At 44.6% G+C, this 22,325-nt stretch overlaps 1 protein-coding gene across 1 annotated transcript in view; it reads right to left on the bottom strand.

The window, feature by feature from the left end:
- Positions 1–12,315: 12,315 nt before the first annotated feature.
- The window catches only part of LOC123587471 (piezo-type mechanosensitive ion channel component 2-like), a 38,420-nt gene continuing 28,410 nt past the window's right edge, over positions 12,316–22,325 (bottom strand). The window contains exons 14-18 of the mRNA XM_045457284.1: positions 20,600–20,772; positions 18,624–18,752; positions 17,353–17,432; positions 14,976–15,159; positions 12,316–13,888 (exon numbers count right to left, since the gene is read on the bottom strand). Of these exons, the coding sequence (XP_045313240.1) occupies positions 13,636–13,888; positions 14,976–15,159; positions 17,353–17,432; positions 18,624–18,752; positions 20,600–20,772 (819 nt within the window). The 3' untranslated portion in view covers positions 12,316–13,635. The remainder of the gene's footprint in view (positions 13,889–14,975; positions 15,160–17,352; positions 17,433–18,623; positions 18,753–20,599; positions 20,773–22,325) is intronic.

The raw sequence follows: 22,325 nt of genomic DNA, 5'->3' as shown, positions 1-22,325 counted from the left end.
CCAGTATGACATGAAGTCGCGTGGTGGCTGGATGGGTCAGAAGTCATCTGTGACTCTGTTTCCTTCCCTGAGATTGGGGCAGTCCTGGGGCACATACGCCCGTGGTAGTAAGAGCAGAATCAATATTCCTTGAACTGAACTGAAAAGGACAACCTTTCGTCCTTCATCTTACAATGGTATTAGAGGAATTTTGTGGTCCTAAAACACCTGTATTTTGGGAGCTGTAATTTAGAACTAAAACTTATCCACCCCTTTGCTGCCACCTTGCTCCCCATCCTTCTAAAAGACAAAGGGGGTGGGATTCTTAACTTTCTAAGGAAGACATTAACGAAAACATTAGTCTGAATGAAAATCAGATCAGTAGTCAATTTCAGGACAATCCTTCAATGTCTCTTAAAAGAGAGACAGAATAGATCCCTATTTCAATTGCATGATTCTGTGGGAATGGACTCCCACAGTTCCTACCGTAGGAAAATCATCCCCCTTGGGGTGGGGAAGTGTGTGGGTGCCCAACAACCTAAACCACAGGCAACGTGAGGGGCCTCAGTAGCAATTCGTAAGCTGGCACCCCACCTGTCCACCCGAGCAGCAGAGATGAGTTGGTTGATTCACAGAGTATGTTAAGAAAGTGTGAATTGGCTGAAGACATTTGAACGTTGGGGCATTCCACCCAAAAATTTGTGTTTCTGACTTCCCTTGAAAAATCCAGAAGACCAGGAAGCCTGGGGCATGTATGTGCACAGGCCAAAAATGGACCTCTTTGCTGGGTGATGGCTGGACCCCTTTCCGTCTCCTGCCTGGCCCCGCAGTGATTTTAACTTGTGACTCTTGCTGCTAAGTTCTTTGAGGAAGGAAGGGAGGGGTAAACTAAGCATAAGTCATTAGAGATGTTGAAAGCTAAGCTTTCATGGTGAACAATCCAAGCAAGGCAATAATTAGGTATTTCAGGGCAGGAAACCTAAACTTTATAAACTTGACTTTTCTTTGTTGATTTTCCAAGTATATTCATACTATTAAAGTCCTTTAGAAAATTACCAGCGTTTACAGATGGGCTGAGGGTGGGGAAAAAAAAAAAAAAAAAAAAAGACCGAATGTGCTGAGTTGGAGGGGAGGAGGAAAGTTGCCCGTTCACCGTGGCCTTGCAAGGCTCTGCACTCTTGGTTTGTAACTGTTCCATGGGTCCTTGGAGAGTTTATATATTCTCTATCTGTAGATGGTTGTGTTCCATAAATAACGGACACATCAAACTTCTGAGCTGCCTTGTTCAAATCTTATTTTTATTGCACTTGGTCTGTAAGTTTCTTTTTTTTTTTTTTTAATTTTTTTTTTAACGTTTATTTATTTTTGAGACAGAGAGAGACAGAGCATGAACGGGGGAGGGTCAGAGAGAGGGAGACACAGAATCTGAAACAGGCTCCAGGCTCTGAGCCGTCAGCACAGAGCCCAACGCGGGGCTCGAACTCACGGACCGCGAGATCGTGACCTGAGCCGAAGTTGGCCGCCCAACCGACTGAGCCACCCAGGTGCCCCAGTCTGTAAGTTTCTAAAAGAGCTGTAGGATCATCTCCCACTATGGCTGGGACTTTGGTTTTATCAATTTCTCCTTGCAATCATGTTTCTATATTTTGAAGGGGATATGATTAGGTCCAACTTATTACTATGTCGCTTGGCTCTGTATGCTTATCTCTACTAAAAATGATAAAATTACTGATCAAAAAGGTACATAAATTTCCTCCATCTGGCAATCGTCCCTGACAGGACTTGGCACTAGTTAGCTATTTGTTGCTGATGTACATGCTTTCATTTTACCCTAACGCTATCGTTGTGAGGCCATAGACATATTGGTATTCCCGATTTACTCCAGCATACATGGATCCCGCACCAGAACGTCAACGTCTGGGCTCTTTCCTAGGCCCATGCTGTCTCAAAAAAGGCAAGCCAACATCTGAGGCCAAAACCATCGTGCAAAATCCATTCCCCTCGGAAGCCGTTTTGACGGATCTCCGTGGGGCAAAAACTCGTACTAGAAATTAGCTGTTCCGGCTGTGTCTTGCCAGATTGCACAGCACCTGCCTGCTCTTTCATTTACCTGGACCCCGTTAGCACCTGGGAGCACACAGCGGCCCTCAGCCACACCGTCGTGATGAGGGAGAAAGGAATACGAGCTATGTAGTGGAGATGTTTTCCTAGCTTGTAAACCTTCCTCCTTCTAATTCCTTCCCTGAAACATGCATTCCCTTTGCTGGAGCACATTTCCCAGGTTATTCTCACGAGGGGTCCCATACATCAGCCCTGAGTCTGATGATTCATGTTTATACCTCTGTCTCGTGAAGCTTTTGGCCCGATCCTGTGTTGGTGTTTCTGTGGAGCCTGCCTGATTCCAGTGTGTTCTGCCAGACCCCAGTGTGGGGAGGCAGCCTGGTGGCACGGTTAGGCTCCCAAGCCGACTGCTGTCTGCAAGGGTCTTTGTTCTGTCTGTTCTGCAGACAGGCTTTACTTTTAGTATATCAACTTACATCAGACGTTTTTTCTCTGTTTTCTGGCATTATTATGTTTTTTGTTTTTGTTTTTTCCCCTATTTAAAAAAAAAATGTTTCCTGGGTTTCTTGTCCCAAGTGCAATGCAGGACAAAAGCTGGTTATTAACTGCTGCGGGCTCAGGGCAGGGCTGAACAATGTGAGGCACAGCCATCTGCAAGGTTCATTAATATTTCACTGCCTTGCATCAGTCTGGGTGCCACGAAGCAGCATAACTCATAACTGAATATTGCTGGTGTGCAGTTCCCTAATGCATCATTAGTGTTTTAGGATGGTCTGGCCCATGGAGCATATGTTGCATATGTGCTGGCAACCTCAGAGGTCAGGCTCTGGGCAGCCCTTCCGCACCAGGGGAGGGGAGAACATGCTGCGCAGAGCAGCCCAGCTGAGCTGTCCGCTAGCCAAAGGCACTGGGAGTTCAGGGAGGTTACCTCAGAACTTTCCATAGCTCAATCCACCTCGGTGTTTGCACGAAGCTTTCCTACACAGAGATGGAACAACATTCATGGACGTAAAATTTTTTCAGAAAGGACTTCGCTGCGATTGAATTGGTACCAAAAACATAAAAAGATGAATGCGTTATGAAAACAGCTAATAGATGAACACTGATTTTATTTAGGAAGATTTTAAGCAGTGATATTTCCACACTTGGAAGTATAGACATTTATGATTTGGCTTGGCTTTAGGCTTGCAAAAAGCCATCATGGTCCCTAAGTTTTGTGTATTTGGTTGAATACTCCATCCTGTAGACAAGTCAGGGCGGGACTGTATTCTGCCCTGGTCCAGGTACTCTGGACATCACTCCAGTTGGTGTCCTTCCATGGAGACTCTAAGCCTTTTTTTACTCTCACCCTCTCATATTTCCTATTCATCTGCCCTCCATATATCAAAATGGATGCCTGGAGATGATCCACCCCTTGGCATAACTTCAAGACGTTGTGTCACCTTTCCTGGTGGGACTTGCGTATATGAATTCTCTCTAGCTGAGGATAGAAAAATTTACGCTTTCTTTTCAAAATCGTCTCTCCTGTAATCCAAGGGGGAGGAGGCTGATTTCATGTGAGGTGTGAGAGCCTGCTTAGTATTACTGAATCTACTCCAAGTGGGAGACTCATGGCCTTTTCTAGTTATCTTTGAGGCCACGCTTAGGGCCACCAATTGTGCCTCCTGGATTATCATTTATTGATGAGTCCAGCCAGACATTTCCAATTATTGGCTACTTGGTTCTGAGCCCAGAGACCTCCCTTGTCAGCCATCGTTTTTAGAAGGCTGCAAACATTCTTCACTCTTCTCAGTAAACTTGACCTAGTTTTCCCAATAGGCATTTGACCAACACCGGAGCAAGTGTAACTGATTAGGAAGTGAATGAAAGGGAATGGACCCCTACCTTCTGTCTCTGGAGCTCTAGTTCCCCAATTGCTTCAGACATCCTTTTCATGGGGAGTGGTGGGGACAAACCTTTGGAGCCAGAGTGGCTGGAAGGATGGCAGAACCAGCCTTTATTGAGCATCTTCTATACATTACCATGATGCCTTAGATATAGACGTATCTGGCAAGGCTCCACTCGAGGGCAGAAAGGGAAGGGAGTATCTTCTGACCTGGATGAGGTTGAAATCATCTGAAAAGGTTTAGACCCTGGCCTTCTAAGTCAGAGTCCTAGGGAGTCCAGAAGTCTGTATTTTTTTTAATTATTTTTTTAATGCTTACCTATTTTTGAGGGGGGGGAGTCAGGGAGAGACAGAGAGAGGGAGACACAGAATCCCAAGCAGTCTCCAGGCTCTGAGCTATCAGTACAGAGCCCAGCGTGGGGCTGGAACTCACAAGCTGAGAGATTGTGACCTGAGCTGAAGTTGGATGCCCAACCAACTGAGCCACCCAGGCATCCCCAGAAGTCTGTATTTTTAAAACAAGAGCTGGAGGTGATTCTAAGCAGTTTAGGAGCTAAGGAGTTTTAGGAGCCTTTGGGTTAGATGTACTGCCCTTAAACACAGTTCCATGACCAATACTTCAGAATCAGCTGGGTGCAGGTAAAAAAAAAAAAAAAAAAAAAAAAAAGGTATTTCTGGGCCCTAGATCTCTATGATCTGATGGTTTAGTCTTGTAGGCTTCTGAACTCTGGCTTTTCAAAGCTCTCTGTCGATTCTGATCATCAGAAAGATCTGGAAGCTGCTGGAACAGAGAGGACGGATGGAGAGTAGAAGCCTGGATGCCCAAGAAGGGGTCGCTGCGGTCAGCAAGAAGAAGTGTGGGGGCAGAGCCACAATACCGGCATAGCAGAGGCTTAGGGGACTGGACCAGACAGGTGTCTGCTCGACTTGGTGGCTTGAGTGAATGTCAGACTGTCTGAGGTCCTCAGCCTGAGACAGTATTAGTAACAAATATAAGGCAAGAAAGTTAAAGAGAGCTGAGGTGAAAATCATGATTTTGGTTGGGGGCATATTGAATTTGAGATGCCAGTGGATTATTAACGTAGAATCCCTCGGAGTGGTTAAGAAATCCCTCTGTGGTTCGAAAAAGCAGAATGGATAGAAAAGAATTAAGACTATACGTCTAAAACTGCCTTCATGGTGGGGACATTGAATGTGGACAAGGGTGACATTCATCATTGATGGTGACATGCATCATCCACGAAGCCAACTTGGAAGAGAGAATCTTCAGAAGAAAAAGGGACCATAGGGAAGTAAACTTGGCATTACTTCCCGTAAGTAAAAGGGTGACTTTATATCGGGTGCATAGGGATCTGCAGAAGTTCTGTCCCTGTTAGACGAGGGCTTGTCTTGTCTATGACCTGAGACTTGGGTTACTTATGAGGAAGAGCTCATATAGTTGATCCTCCACTAAGAGCCAGGCTCTTTACATTCCTTCTGTGACCCTGAATGAAACTCATGGGCTGTTCTGAACTTCAGTGGTCACCTGTCAGGTTTGGAGACTGACCTCTTACCCAAGGCAACAATGCCATTAATCAGCCTAGAGCCTGATACCTCCTAAGTAATGGAAAGACATCTTTTAAAAATATAACCCAACTATATATAAATAACTTATACAACTCTATACACACACACACTCCTTACACAACCCAAGAAATAATCTGATTTAAAAATGGTCAGAACAGGGGCGCCTGGGTGGCTCAGTCGGTTAAGTGTCCGACTTCGGCTCAGGTCATGATCTCACAGTTTGTGAGTTCGAGCCCCGCGTCAGGCTCTGTGCTGACAGCTGAGAGCCTGGAGCCTGCTTCAGCTTCTGTGTCTCCCTCTCTCTCTGCCCCTCCCCTGCTCATGCTCTGTCTCTCTCTGTCTCAAAAATAAATAAACATTAAGAAAAAAAATAAAAATGGTCAGAACACCTGCACAGACATTTTTCCAAAGAAAACCTACAGATAGCCAACAGACACATGAAAAGATGCTCAAAATCACTCATCATCAAAGAAATGCAAATCAAACCCATGATGAGATATCACCTCTCCCCCGTGAGGATGGCTAGAATCAAAAAGCCAAGAAATAACAAGTGTTGGCGAGGATGTGGAGAAACGGGAACCCCTATGCACTGTTGGTGGGGCCGTAAATTGACGTGGCCCCTGTGGAAAACAGTGTGGAGGTTCTTCAAAAAAATGAAAAACAATAATACCAAGTGGTCCAGTACTGGATATTGACTCAATGAAAATGAAAACGAAAACACTAATTGGAGAATATTCTGTTTGCTGTGTCATCATTTACAATAGCCACGACGTGGATGCAGTCCAAGTGTCCATCCACGGACGGATGGATAAGGAGGACACGGTATAGATATACAATGGAATATTACTCAGCCATAAAAACTACAGAGATCTTGCCATTTGTGACAACCGGGTAGGATCTAGAGGGTCTTATGCTAAGTGAAATAAGTCGGACAGAGGAAGACAAATACCGTATGATTTCCCTTATATGTGGAATCTAAAAAACAAACCAAACCAAAAGCAGAAACAAATCCATAAAGACGGAGAACAAACTGATGGTAGCCAGAGAGGAGGGGGGAGGGGATGGGCAAAGTGGGTGAAGGGGTGTAGGAGACACAGGCTTCCAGTTAGGGAATAAGTCACGGGAATAAAAGGCACAACGTAGAGAATATAGTCAATGGTATTGTAATAGTGTTGTGTGGTGACAGATGGGAGCCACACTTGTAGTGAACACGGCATAACTTGTCATCACCTTGCCGTACGCCTGACATTAATGTGACATTGTCTGTGGACTATGTGTCTATTAAAAAATATGTGTCTCATCAGCCAGGAATGAGGTGGGAATTCTTTGTAAGACAGCACAGATGTGCCAGTGAGTGTGAATCCTCACATGGGGAGGGTCCGTCCTCTGTCAGGGAACTGCCTGAGGGCAGATCACGTGAGGCTCTCTTCTCCCTCTTCTCCTCCATTCTGGAAAACCTAAGCTCACTTCCTCAGCCTTTGGCCAATCCGTCTCCTCTCTCTCCCAAGTGGCACCTGAAGCCCGACCTAGCAGAGGGTGATGGCCACGTACACGGAAAGCCGGGAAGAACCGAGACGGGGCCATGGTGAATTAGGCGTGAGCAAACTAGAAAGGATGAGAGGCTGCGGGAGGGGGCGAGGCGTGTGGAGGGCTGACCCGGGTGCTTAGAGGTGTTTGAGACCGCACCCCTGCACCAAGCCCGAGGATATGGGAAATATACTAGGTGGCTTCTTCCCAGTCCAACCCCTCCACGTTTCTCTATACATTTCATTGCTTGATGTAATTCAACGACTAAATGCCCTTCCAGCATCCATGTGTTTGCTGACATGAGGCTGGGCTCCGACCCCCAAGCCCGACGAGCTCACTGAAATGAAGCTGCCAGGCTGTTCTAGAGCACTTTCTCATAACTAATCCTCGGGCTCTTTCCAGAATTCCTACTCTCGTGTCTCAGCTCTGGTCACCTGGCCTGGGCCTCACCCACATTGCTAGTGGTCCCTGGCCATGCCACTCTTCCGTGGGCAGATGGAAACACCTAGGCATCTGACAGCCTCCTGGGTGAAGGTAGCCTTTCAGAAGCACTTTCCCAGACCTCAGTGCAGGACAGAGGGCAGGAAAATAGGGGGCCCAGAGCTACCTAAATGACATCTGCAGTTTCCATTCCTCCCATGGCATCCTTACCTGAGACATTTAGCTTCAGTTCCTTCCTTTGGCAAAAGGTTTCAAACTAATGTTTTGCTGTAGCTCTAAATCTTTGCCTACCATCCCCCAAGACGATGAGAACTTGTCCTGAGTCCTATGCTCTGGGGTACATGGGTGCTGCAGCCAGGGTGGAAGGAGGGCGCAGCAGGTGCTTGGCTGGGGGCTGTGGCACTCAAGGGCTGGGGAGCTGTGTCCCCCACCCAGCACCTTCTATCCTCCTGGATGGTATTACTTACCCTCACTGCCGGAGAGAATGAGAATTAGAAATACGGATGGTGTGGAAATCAATGTTCAACAAAGACTTTGGGGAAAGTGTCCCTGCAACCTATTAAACAATTTCCCTAAAAGCTACCAATTTCCCTCACCCCGAAGGTGATTCTTGACACATTTGATGCATTGCTCTAGAACCGCAGAACAGCTTCATTCTATGGGCACCACTGAGTGCTGGTGACATATGCAGATAGCGGTGGCACTACGTCAGGTGCCTCGACATTCCGTCTGCATTTGCTCCCAGAACGGGCTGTCGAGAGGCTAACCTTGCATTTGTGTAGCTGCTCCATGAAGGGCTGCACAGTCCACCCCTCCCGTAGCCTGGATAATTAACTGCACGTGAGGAAGAGCCCTTGCGCAGGAGGCTGATTTTGGAGGTCCAGATAATTGCATGCCAAGGGGATGGTGGAAGCTGTTACCGCAGCTCAGGACTGATACCGCCTCTTTGTAACTAAATAGAAAGTAGACCCAATAACATTCCAGCCAGTAGTAATATGGGCGTGAAGAACAAATGGGAACCGAGAAGTTACTAATTGACCAGGAGGGAAAGAGGAGCATCTCTAATGCATTTTATGGCTGGAGCCGTCAACACTGCCAATCTCCACACTCTGTAAAGAAGGCAACCCCGGCTGCCTCCCAGCCGTGTCTCTCTGAGAGCGGGGACGGGGTGCAAATGTGGATTCCTCCCCAATATGGCAAATGCACCGAGCCAAAGGTAACCGCTCGTTGGGATAGATCTCTCTCTGTTGAGTTAAGATCATGGCTGTGGATTTTGCTTCCCTGGTGTGGACTGACTGCCTTCTCAGCCAGTCTTGGATCAGCATGATTTTCCCCATCAGTTTCACTCAAGCTCCCCTGAGTTTCTGCTCTGGGTTTGCAGTACTCTTGGTGGTTCCGAGAACATGCTTTTGCCTTAGATAACTGGGGAGGCAGGACCTTTGATCATGATGGGTGAGTTCTGTGGGTCCTTTTTGATTTGGGGGCTCTTTAGAAAATGAAGCACAATCAGAAACCTGGTGTTGAATTGAATTGTTGTATTTTAAACGGTTTTTTGAATTTATTTATTTTTGAGAGCGACAGAGGCAGCGTGAGCATGGGAGGAGCAGAGATAGAGGGAGACAGACAGGATCCTAAGCAGGCTCCATGCTGCCAGTGAAGAGCCCGATGCAGGGCTGGAACTCATGAAACTGTGAGGTCATGACCTGAGCTGAGGTCAACAGATGCTTAGCCAACTGAGCCACCCAGGTGCCCCGAATTGAATTGCCATCGTAAGGACCAAAAGAATCTGTGAAGACAACACTAGCTGCTTTCCTGAAGTGACCTCAATTTCTCTAAAGGGTTGAGAACATCTCTGCCTGAGACTGATCAGAATCAGAAATGGAGGGCTTTAATCTCTTTGACTTTTAATTCATGGAGATAAGAAAGCTATTAGTGTTCTTGGGTTCTTGGACATTGACTTGATTAATAATCAATAGTTAATTAATAAATGAATAGTTAATATTTTAACTTCCCTTTCTCACTGAAAAAGGACAGGAGGCTTATATTTCAATTTGGAACAATTCCATATTAGTATTTTACTTGTCACGTGTCTTAATATTGCCACCTTATTTCACTGCAGAACCTCACCTAGGTGATGTCAGCCAAAGTACTGGGACATAGTTTGTAGTGGAAAATTATTTAGAGATTGAAATTTTGGTCTTAGGTATAGAGTAATGGAAATTACTTAACGAATAGAGTGTTCTGAGCTACTTCAGAACCTTCTGGGGACAAAATCTAGACTAACCATGGGAGGTCCCAAGAAGCAGTGTGGCTGGTGTGAAGGATGGCCTCATTAATGTGGGTGCACCCACATTAAATACCACAGGTATTTATAACTTGAAACGATGCTCTAAGCTAATGAAAAATAGCTTATTTTTTTACAAAAAATTCTTCTTCCCCCAAACAATGTAGGCTTCCAAGAACTAATCACTTGTGCACACTGTCCTAAAGCACCTTTATCGCAAGTAATTCATTTAAGCAGGCCAGGGAAATGTAAGGCTGTCATCCCTAACTGTGAAATTAAATGTATTCTTCCTTGTTGAATACTGTGATTCTCTGTCTGCCCCTCTCTCCTGCTCCTGCTTGCTCCCTTTCCCTTTCTCAAAACAACAACAACAACAAAACTAACAGATAGAAACTGCTTCTCAGGACCAGGCCCCATGCCTCGGGGACACTGCTAGGAATAGAGGGGGCAGAACGGGTGCCGATGAGGAGACAGAACCATGTAGAGGCTGGGTGGGCCTCATGGAGAGGTGAGCAGAGCTGGGGGCTTCAGAATCAAGACACATTTGTGGACACTCCGGGACTGTGGGAGGGGTCTCCAGAGTCGCAGAGCCAGAAGAGCCATCCCCTGACCCAAAAGTTGGGAAACCTAGTGCCACACCCCAAGGAGCCACAGAAAAGGGCTGTACTTAAATACAGTCTCAAATTCGTCTCAGTAAAAAAGAATAAAGAGCAGAATCAGGTCCCTAGAGACAATACAAGTTTACCAGAAAGGCATGGCCGCAACAACACGGGTGAAAGCTATAACCCAGTATTTCAAATAGACGAAAATAAATTAGCAGTTAATACAAGACACCAAAGAACAATAGAAATCAGGATTTGAAAGCTAGTGAAAAAAGAAAATAATCATTTTAGAAAGGATCACTAAACTAGAAGGACAATATGACAGTTCTGGCAAGGGACAGGGTCACCTTACGGATGGAGCCACATTACAGATGGGGTCATCTTATGCACAGGGTCACCTTACGGAAAGGGTAGGCTGAGAGAGGAAGGCTGCGGCTATACAGTCGGGGAGGGAGGCAGACGCTGGTGCTCAGGGGTCCCGGGGGGACCAGACTGAACAGTAAAAGAGGTAAATGCAGCAGCTGGGACCAGAGCGAGGCTGGTAACGAGGACGCTGGGCCCCTATGGCCAAGGGTCTGGCTCACCCTGCCCGGCTCCCTGCCTCATTGGGACAGGGACCAGATGAGGGTGAGGGGAACCTAGAACAGGTGGTGGAGGATAGATGCTGAGTATTATGTCTGGCTTCAAAACCAGCTGCGGCAGCAGGGGCCGGATCTCCTGCGTCTTACTCGTCCCTCATAAGGGAAGTAAGTCCTCACAATCTTACAAGAAGCCAGCGGGTCTGAGTGGCCCAAGGATAGACAGTGATGGATACTGCAGTCTCCACGAATGCCCTCTGCACGCCCACACGCCCGTGCTCATGGGTCAAGGCTGTGCCCCTCCTTCCAGGGAGTAGGCTCCCGCCTCATCAAAGGCGAAACCCGCACAGGGAGTGGCGGTGGCAACAACTTGCTGTTCCAGCATCCAGTTGCCATGCCCTTGCCCGGGACGAGGCAGAACCACCCCAGATCTCAAGTGCCCTGAAGGGTTGGGTGACGTTCAGTTGCAGCTGCGTGATGGGGCAGCACGTCCCTCTGCTCAATCCTGCCTTCCTTGCTGACCAGTGTAACTCCCGGGACCACTGCCCCAAACGTCCTTGGTCCAGGCTGTTCATTTCGGAGGCCGTCTCCAGAGAACCCAATCTAAGGTGGCAGGCCACTTTCACAAGGAGCGTCCGCTGGGCCGGGGCTTGGAACGTGGCTGGCTACAGTACGACGATCCCTTCATGTTGTCAGATACGTGGGGCTGAGAGGGGACAGGGCCTGCTGGCCCGGGGGTTCCCTGCCCAACGGTAGCCTGGCCAGGCCTGCGGACCTCCTCGTTGTCTGCCATTTCCACTCTAGCACATGCCTCCCCGGAGGAAGCGCCTCCTTTCTACAATCCTTTATTTCTATCTTTTATATTTCCTTCTATGCCCCCCTCCCCCCCCACACACAGGAAGCTTCTTCTTGAACCCTGGAAATTGCTCTCTTGAAGAGCATTACCATTCTGGTATGGTTTGACTTTCCACTTTCTTCTCGGGAGGATTTCCTACTTCTCCTCTTTCCTGAATGTGTCATAACTTGCTCTCTGGAAATTCCCTTGAGCTGCCCTGTTTTCAAAGAAAGAGTTCACAACCAGGAACACGCACAATGATTCTTTGTGTTGTTGGGAAATCAGAGTGTGGGCCACAGTTTGTGGACTGAGTTTACTGCTACAACGACCGGAGGAGCTGATTGCCACAGGCTGGGAAGTACGCTGGCTTTCCCGCCTGAAGAAAAATATGCACCAGTTCTCTAGAAGACACCGAACACCGTCTGATCTCTGTTTTTTTTTTTTAAAGCTCCATATTCCCTTACCATGATTTTTTTTAACTCCTTGTACACAGTGTTGAAAATAGTAATTTTTTCCTACTTCACGCAAAGGAGGCAGAATGAAGACTATTCTTGAAATGGCTTTGCAAGATGTGCTTTATTTTAAGTCAGTCCTGAACCCAGACTACATAGGATCATTTTTTTGGACATGTTCTAGTCCATTTAATGACTCCTCAGAAACTGTATTTTAATACAGAATGAAAACTACATTTCAATCATAAATTTTCATGCTACATTGTTATTTAATGAAGAGGTTGTATTACCAATAATAATAATTTAAGAAAAGGCCGTTTTTTTTTTATTTCCCCAAGCTCAATATACATATTTCTTCCATAACTATGAACTTAAAAAACCCGTCTCAGATGTAAAAATGTGAATTGGAATATGTAAACTCTTCGATATACCTGAAAAACAGGAAGGAAAATGTCACATACTGGAAAAAACCATTGCCTTAAATCATCGAAATGGGAAAAAGCGTGTTGAGGGATGGGGAAAAAGGTAGAAGGGCGTTCATGACCTCAGTTAGGAAAGAGTTACAGAGTCAGAGATTTCCACACCCAGCTGGGCGCCATTTTCATCCTTCTACCTGGAGCCTGTGTCTGAGGAGGAGCAGAACTCTGAAGCATAACAGCCACCACTGAAGCGAGTCATTTGCTGGGCCTCGACAAAACCGGTGTCCCCATTTTTGTTTTGCTGCTTTTTTTTTTCTTTTTTCCTGAGAAGTCACTGGTGTTTAATGGAAAGATTTTTTTTTTTTTTTTTTTTTTACTAGTCTTCAGTTAAGATAAGGCAGTAAGAGTGTCACTAATGTTAACTTTTTGCTTAGAATGAGGCTCGTTCGTCCACTGGTATCTTCATGGGTCTTTGGCTCCCTCTTGTTCCCCGCCCCCCACCCCAGAAATCTCTTCAGGAGTTTCAGCCTCCTATTGCTGTTGCGTATTTTCGGGGCATGCTGAGGCCCATCTGTTCTCCCCACAGCAGCTTCCCCGTTGGCAACAGGGTGCGGCCTACTGAACTAGAGCATCTCTTCAGGAAGTGTGCGGGCTCCGCACAGAAAACCATGGGCAACTTTCCTTTTCCCTTCTTCTCTACTGTTTCTCTGAGGGAGGAGACCCATAAATGATTCCTTTGCATCGTCAATCAGAATGCAAGACACTGTTGACTATATCATAAAACAAATAGCCCTGATTTTGGAGAAATGGAATTACAAATAACATTTTCAACAGCGCCTTCGTTTACAAGGTAGCTTAGACTGCAGAAGGAAGTCAGCTCCTTTTGACCACCTGTCAGAAGAGAAACCATTTCCATCCAACTAGAAATGCTTAGCTCTTATGAGCATATTGTGCTTTTTTTTTTAATTCAAATGTTAATTTGATCTGCAGTCTGTGTCTTAAAGCATCAATTTGTTTTTTCTCTAGTCCATTTGATCATGGTTTCTGGTGAGCGGTACAGGAATATTAATTTGGCATAGAGATCTTCCTCGAGTTCCAGTTCCCCTGTCTCTCGAACTAAAAAAATATCTGTGCACAACTTCAGAATTCGGTCCACGTTTGGAAGCTCTTCAAACATGATGGAGTGAGAAATCCCACTGAAGAATTCACGGACAAACTTCCCAATCACAAGGACAACCGAAGCATACAATCCCATGATACTGGGGGGAAAAAAAAAGGTAGCTAGAAATTGTATCTACCAGTTAAACACAGTTAATAGAACACGTCTAAAAGAAAAAAAATAACAAAATTTCTCTAGAGTTTTTCCCTTTGGTGAAAACATTTACTGTGTTTATTAAAAAGGTAATTCAGGGGCACCTGGGTGGCTCAGTTGGGTAAGCAGCCAACTTCAGCTCAGGTCATGATCTCGCGGTCTGTGAGTTCAAGCCCCGCATAGGGCTCTGTGCTGACAGCTCAGAGCCTGGAGCCTGCTTCCGATTCTGTGTTTCCCTCTCTCTCTGCCCCTTCCCTGCTTGCTCTCTGGCTCTCTCTGTCTCTCAAAACTAATAAACATTAAAAAAATTTTCTTAAAAAGGTAATTCATATTCCTTGTGTAAACACACTTTATACATTACAGTGCTGTAAGACTTGAAAAATAAAAGTGTCAAAAAATCTCAATTCTGGAAACAACCAATGCTAGTAGTCTCATGCATGAACTTCAGGGGGTTTTACTGCAAACATTATATAAAGAAACCACATAATATACTTGATAGAAATTCAATTGTACTATATATACTTTTCTGCACCTAGCTATTTATTTTAATACTATAATTCTGCATAGACATTGACTTCTTAACAGACTTTCATGTCTTGTAGGGGATGCATGTGTCTTAGAATGTAAGCATCAGAACACGGTGAAATGATAGCATCAGACCATTTTGGACATTGGACCATGTCCAAAATTGCGATGCTTGACTGAGCATCTGCTCAGGTCAGAAGGCAATCTATGCGGAAAAGAGATAACCCTACACCAATTTCTAAGTTTAAACATTGAATTACATCAAACGTAACAGGAAGACGTGGAGTCAAGAAACCAGAAATATGACTTCTAGTCCTGTCCTTAATGGTGTTATTCACCCCAGGCATTTTGACTTCTTTGGGACTCTGGTTCTTGAAGGGCCAATGATCTATGAATTTCAACACTGCAGCTGTTAAGTTCAAGAATTTTAGGAAGGTACAAAGCTTCCCATCAACTTTATATGACACAGAAGTAGGCTCTAGTGACTGCTAACTGAAATGCATCCTTACCCATAGCCAGCCAGGAACCCCAGACTGGGCGGGCTGACTTTGTCATTGAAGACCACCAGTTCCAAGGCCTGAGCGTGCTGATTGTATATTCTGTTTCCAGTCAGGTTGAGAACCCACCACTCACTGTTAGATTTAGTTGTATTGTCTCTGGACAAAATGATGGTGATATTCATGAAGTTATTTTCTGTAAGACGAGAAAAATGAAACCAAGTTAGCATAAGCATATTAAGATTCAATGCACGCAAACAATTGTCAGATGGCAGAACCTGATTACCACTATCCATAGCGTGTGATGCCAGGATGAGTAGGGCACATGTTAACAGTGTGAGTGGAGAAAGAAAAGTGGGCCGCAGGTGTGCATAAGGTTTCTCCTTGTCGCTAAAGAGGACGCTCATTGTTGCTAAGTGAGCATGGCAGCCATATCACAGGGAGAGAGCGAAGACCCATGTGATATATATGTGAGTATATACGTGAGTATATACGTGAGTATCACACGTGCTTAATATACATGAGCATATTTCTTTGCTAATAATTCCAAGCAACTAGTTAGACATTTAAAAACCCAAATCACTGACTTTTTATTGACTTGACTAATCCAATCATATTACTAGCATTTATTGAGTGTCTTCTGGGAGGAAGGCCCTCTGTTAGGTGATCAGGGGTTACAGAGTTGAATACAGCACAATTCCATATCTCAATGGGAACAGGCCATGTACATGAGCACAACTTATGGGCACGTGGCAACCACTATTAGACCTGTGTTGACAAGGAGAGAACAATTCTGGTTGGTAAGATCCATGAAGGCTTCCCAGATGACATGCCTTCTGAGTTGAATTTTGCTGAGAACATCAGTAAAGTGGAGATGGAGAGGGAGAGGAGGTTATTTCCGCAAGGATTGATGGCATGAAGCTCAGGAAAGTTCTGAAAACCCATGATGTGTGGTTAATGATTGCTTGTGTTGGAGCTTAGGGTGAATATAAAACAGTAAAAAGGCCAACAGAAAGCTTGGAGTCCTCTGTGTAGGCCTTTCTAAGAAAATACCACCACTGCCAATGATAATACGGCCTCCACTGAGAATCATGGTGGTGGACTATAAACTCTGTGAGGGTGGGGGCCGTGGCTGCATTATTTCCTGCTAAATTCCTAGATCAAAGGAATCTAGGACAGTGTGTGGCAATGTAAGTCTATTGGATGGATGGATGGATGGATGGATGGATGGAGAGTGAGGCAGGAGACTCATAAAGATAAAGAAACCCCTCCTCAAGAAGAATGTGAACCACTGAGAATGCTCAGGAAGAAAAAGAACCTTGGTTCTGAAGTCTAGAGAGTTCTGAAGGGGGACATGTGGCCCATGTTTGGATCTAGTTTGTCCACGTACTGGTTGTATAACCTTTGCTGAGTAATTCACACACTGGGCCTTGGTTCCCCCTTTGTAAACTGGTGATAACCACCAATGTATGCTAAATAGGCCTTATGGTAAAGATCAGAGAGAACTCAGTAAAGCTAATCAGAGAAGTTGTTGTGTTGGCAGGACCTGAGAACACCAAGACCTGTGGTGTGGGGAAGGGGGACTTCACAGGCTGAACCTCAAGAGGAAGAAATGCATAGAGATGTGGGGGCCCGCCCACACTTGTCTTCGGAACCTCTATGCTGCCTCTACTTCTTGAGATCTCCATGGGGGTGTCTACCTGTTTACCTAGGCAATCTCCATCTTTCCAGCTAAACATGAACCATGTAGAACCTCGTCTCCAGTGCCTGGCATACCGCCTGGTGACAATGAGCAACCCATGTTGGCAAAGGAATGAACATGACTTGGATATATACTGCACTGTCCTTCTACTTTTACCATCCATACCCATCTGTTCTGGTCCAGGCAACTGATGAAGTCAAACAATGCTTCATAATTAATGCTTAAGAATTCCATATCATCATCTTACTACCATCTCTGTTATTTGGGGTAAATACAGTCCCTAGAGACTACTGTTGATACTTAACGACCCTTGGGCTGAATCACGCACATTTCCTGCTACCTTTTTATTGTTCTTATCGTGGGGCCTTCATATTTAATACTGCATGAGGCCATTTTCTGTCCAAGATATGGATGTTAATAGAAACAAGTAAACAGACTAAGGCACTAAATGTGGATTTAAGCCCATCAAGTTCTATATCAATGAAAACAATGAAGAATATGGCTTCTGGTGACTGATTCCTTCTGGCTGTGGAACGCAGCTGGGAGTCTCATGCTTCCTATAAGCTCTGTCTCACAGAGACAGAAAACTGGAAAGAAGCTCGAGAAAGGTTGAAAATGCAAACTGTAGAAGTTGAATAAAAGAAGGTTAAAAAAAAAAGTTCTGAAATAATTCCTTCTCAGCCTTACCAGACAAAAGTTGCTTTATAGGTTTTGAATTCGAATCACTAGGTGCTTTCACGTAATATGGGTAGATCTTTTCTATAGTCCTGTATGTTAAAAAAAAAAAAAGGAGGGGAAGCGTAATTAAGTTTTAGTTGTTTTACCCACATAAAATTGATTTTTTTTGTTGCTACTTTGACCTCATATCAAACGATAATGGTGAATCTTTGTATATGTATACAATGTGATGTCATCGCAATTTATAGGTTCCATTCTAACTAGAATTATCTGAAGCCAAAAAAATTTTACCTGTTTCTATTCGAATACTCAGGTAAACTCTGTACATGAGCAGTTTATGACCTGAAAACTGCTACAGAGATTTTCCATGTCTGTGACTGTTTCTGAAGCAAGGGACTGTCTTTCTTGCTAGGATCTAGGTCTGTACTCTCTCTCTCTCTCTAGATATATCTATAATCAAGTGGACGGCATGAATCTATCTAGTGACAAGACTGAGGCTTGAGGGGAGAACTAGTGGCCTGGACCTAACCCTCCCTCTGCCAAGGACAAGCTAAGTGACCTGAGCAGGTCGCTGTGTCTTTCTAGGCCTGCCTGTTCTCTCATGAAATAATGGGGGAGGAACTGACAGTCTTTGAGGTTCCTTCAACTTTAGTGATTAACACAGGCTGTCGTAGGGAGCACGTCTGAGGACTGCATCATGGTGGCTTATATTCACTGCATTAAAGTGGGGCCAAGGCAGACTGGAGGTCAGAACTAGGCATTGGCTGGTGGACGTCTGGAATACTTCATTTAGTGGTTTTGCACCAATAGCATTTTCTCCCCCTCCTGCTTAGAATCTAGACATCACAGCTTATATCTGTTTGAAGTGGAGTACTTATACGGCAGGAGAATATTTTAAGATGTAGATCCCCCCCCCCCCGCCCCAAATTTCCTTTTACCCCTTATCTTCCCCTCATCTCCCATCCATTCAATGACCCCAGGCCAGGAGTAATAGTAGAAGAGGGGTATCCCAGGGGCTTTCTCTGGCTTTTGGTGATTATGGTCAGATAAGAGCAAAGTTTGCTACCCAGGAACAAGGTCAGTACTCCCAGGGCTAGGTGGACAGAGTACCGGGGGAGGAAAACAGAGCTGCCTTAATGTAACACAATGAGGCCTCCAAGTAGAGATTGACTTGAGTTACTGAAGAAAGTTGCATTTCTGGTATACGTGAGTTTGCAGATGCAGATTTTGTACCAGATATATCCATCTATTAAAGCTAATTAACAGGAGCAATCACTTACACCGGTGTTCTTGAACTTTCCGTGTTGTTGCCGGCTATCATTTTAGCTATATGTTCTCGTGTGGTATTTTTAAGAGGAAAAGAAAGCTTATCGGTTGCAATTTCTGCCTTTGCACCCAAACTCATGTTTCTGTGAAGAGAAATAAAAAGACTCAATGTCAGTGATTACTTGGAAGTCTAGAAGAGACGTTCAAAAATTCACTTGACTCTTCATTTTATTAATCTCACCAAGTCTTCCTTGGATCCACAACTGTCACCCCCAACCTTTTCTGTCCACCTCACCTTTACGTCCAGCTTCTTAGACAACCAAGTTAGTAAAGCCCGGGGAGGCCACAAACACCTTTAAAACAGATGGCAGGTGAGAGGGCAGAGTCTGTTGACTAGAAGAGAAACCGTCTTGATGCTCTGATCATGAGTTTCTGAAACACTTTTTTTTTTATTAATCTAGTGAGGTTAGTCTCCATGGTGACTAATAGAATCCATGCTTTTAAAAGAATGTTCCATCAAGAGTTGATCTTTAATGTTGTTATTATTTATTATTATTATTATTTTGGTAGCTCTTCAAAGAAAAAGCTAGAAAGTGAATTTTGGCAGTACAGAATTTCATGTGAGGAATTTGGGATGTTCTAAAGGAGAAAATAAGATGAAAGAAAGAGTTCTTTCAATTCTGAACAGCCCCCTTTCAGATATTTCTTTACTGTTTCTTTGTAAATTCACTTTAGATTGGAGAAGCCTTCTTCTGTACCTATCATAATTCTTTCTTAATTTTATCCTAGAAGCCAGGAACCATGAACCCAATGAACCTATCACTTGACTGCTGGCATAGAATCCTGAATCACAAGACTATGACAAATACAAACAAACAAACACTAAGCCAACCAACTAGTGTATTGTGTTGAGGTTCCCCGGTTGCTTCACTAACACATTGGGCTTCTGAATGCAAGAACTTTTCTTAAGACATGCTCATGAATGGATAAGGAAGATGTGGGGGGGGGGTGTGTATGGAATATTACTCAGCGGTAAAAAGGAATGAAATCTTGTCATTTGCACAGACACGGATGGAGCTAGAGAGTATTATGTTAAGCAAAATAAGTCTGTCAGAGAAAGAAAAATACCATATGATATCGCTCATGTGCAGGATTTAAGTAACAAGACAAGTGAGCAAAGGCGAAAAAAAGAGAGAGGCAAACCAGGAAAGGGACTCTTAGCCACAGAGAACAACCGAGGGTTACCAGAGGGGAGGTGGGTGGGGGGATGGGTGAAATAGGTGATGGGGATTAAGGAGGGCACTTGTGAGGTGCACCGGGTGTTGTATGGAAGTGAAGAATCCCTATGCTGTACAGCTGAGACTAATATTACACTGTGTGTTAACTAACTGAGTTTAAATACAAACTTAACACAGATCGACAAGTGCAGTAGTGGCCACGTGCTGGCCATGGGCTCAGGTTAGGTGAGAAGGAATCTCTCTCAGCTCTCCCATCTTGGGACTCCCAGGCTGCTCTCACATCTCCTGCTTAGAGAAAAGATCTGACAGGACTTCCCTACGTTGGAGGGATTCGAGTGAGAATTCGGGTTCCCGAGACTGCCAATTCTTTATTGCTAAGACCAAATGTCCACCTTTCAGGGAAATCTTACAATCATCCAGACCATTTCATTTTATAAGTCATGACACTTTTTCTTTTTGCTTTACCCCTCTCTCTCTCTCATTCACAAAACTCATTGCCAGCCTCTCTTTAAAAACTGGAGTGAGTAGAAAAAAGGAAAACTAAGAAGTTCTTATTTTTGTCAGAGATTCCTAGGCACACTGTTATTTAGTAAACACAGATGTTAGCTGTAGCATTGAATGAATGTTCCCAAAGTGTAATGTCAGCTATAAACCACATCCATCGACTTTTTCTTTACTGCTATCCACCCACCCCCACCCCGAGTTTAGATTGGGGGGAAAGGGGAAATTATGCATGGAAATACAGTAACTACCTCTGAATACTCCATGAAAAAACAACAGAGAAGCTACTATTGGGGTCCGTGAGTTCGCTTATCATTTTCTGCTTACTGGGAGGGCTGATGGTCCACAAAGAATTTGAGTTTCCTTCCAGTTCTGCTACAGTTATGTCTTCTTTCTCATAATTTTCCAGAAATTGCATAGCACCCTGTATGCGCACAAATACACATGCATAAATAGATCATATATATGGTGATGTACAAATAAAAATTTTTCAAAAATGTTTATTTAGTTTTGAGAGAGAGACACAGCGCGAGCAGGGGAGGGGCAGAGAGAGAGGGAGACAGAATCTGAAGCAGGCTCCAGGCTCCGAGCTGTCAGCACAGAGCCCGACGTGGGGCTCGAACCCACCAACCGTGAGGTCATAACCTGAGCCGAAGTCGGACGCCCAACGGACTGAGCCACCCGTGTGCCCCCTGTGGTGATGTACAAATAAAGTGATTACTCTTCTTTGTAACTGGCTACATGAAGGGGAATTCTTAGTAAGGAAGGGCAATTTTTACAGTGCATGGTCTTCATGCTCTATTGCACTATTCTGTTCCCCTCCCCACAGGGATGGGCAGCCCGAGTGCCATGGAGCAATCTTGGTGATGTTGTCGCACCAATACAGCTATGGGATCATCCCAACTCATCAATAAAGAAAAGACAAATGACTTGGTGTCATTTTCCTCCCCATTAAGAAGGAAATGTATCAACTATTGGGGTGTTCCCTCTCACCACCCAGTCAAATTTAATCCACCCACAATATCCTGGTCCTGTCTTCACAGCTGCACATCCCTCAAGATTAGTTTTGGCAGTGTGCATTAGAGGCTGATAATTTTATAAAGGAGATAAGCATCTGTGTGCCTAATCATTTTCTTTAAATACAAAGTATTATTTGTAAATCAAATTTTAATTCTGAAAGCTTGATTTATCATGTGATTAAAAGTTTGTAATGTAAGGAAGAGAATACATCAGCCACAACTTTACCACCAGGGCATCACCGCTGTGATATATGGTAGGAAATGTTGATTTCATTTGTTTTAATTTAAAAAATAGGAATGTGTGTCCTTTTTCACTTAGGTTTTATCTTGAGAAATGTTCACGCCATGCAGAGTCTCTGCAATGACTATTTTGTATTATGAAAGACGCTGCTCGGAAAACATTCAGACGACGTAGCATGTAAATAAAATGAAAAGTGGTGGTCCCCTTCTCCCACGCCGACCGCTCTAGGGCAGCCAGTGCCTATCAAATTCACTTGATACATTTGCCATAACTTATTTAACCGCTCCCTAGTTATGAAGCCCTCAGTGGCTCCCAGCTTTTACTAATGCAGACAGCACAAGCAAGGGCCTGCATAGAGCTTTTCCAACATTTTGAATGACTCCCTTAATACAGATTCTCAGATTAGACCTACCCATCAAAGGGGTCAGTATCTACTACAATTAAAAAAAAATTAAAAATATGAAAGTGGACCTACATCTGTTAAGCTTACATTAAAATGTCCCGAATTACGATTACGTTTATTAACACATATCCAATGATACGGACATAATGGCTCAGAGTGTCGAAGGGGCCAGTAGCCAGAAATGCGCTGCGGACCCCTGGTAACCCCTGCAAAGTCCCTCCCACCACCACAGGCCATGACAGAGGAGTGAACAAAATGACAAGCAGTAAGCTCACCTTTCGTCTAGAAAGGTCTTCACAGAGATCTACTGCATG

The sequence above is a fragment of the Leopardus geoffroyi genome, chromosome D3 (genome assembly GCF_018350155.1).
Source record: "Leopardus geoffroyi isolate Oge1 chromosome D3, O.geoffroyi_Oge1_pat1.0, whole genome shotgun sequence".
In the NCBI taxonomy this organism is placed as follows: Eukaryota; Metazoa; Chordata; class Mammalia; order Carnivora; family Felidae; genus Leopardus; species Leopardus geoffroyi.
Note: the sequence above shows the minus strand (reverse complement) of the source record. Positions and strands in the feature narration are given on the sequence as shown.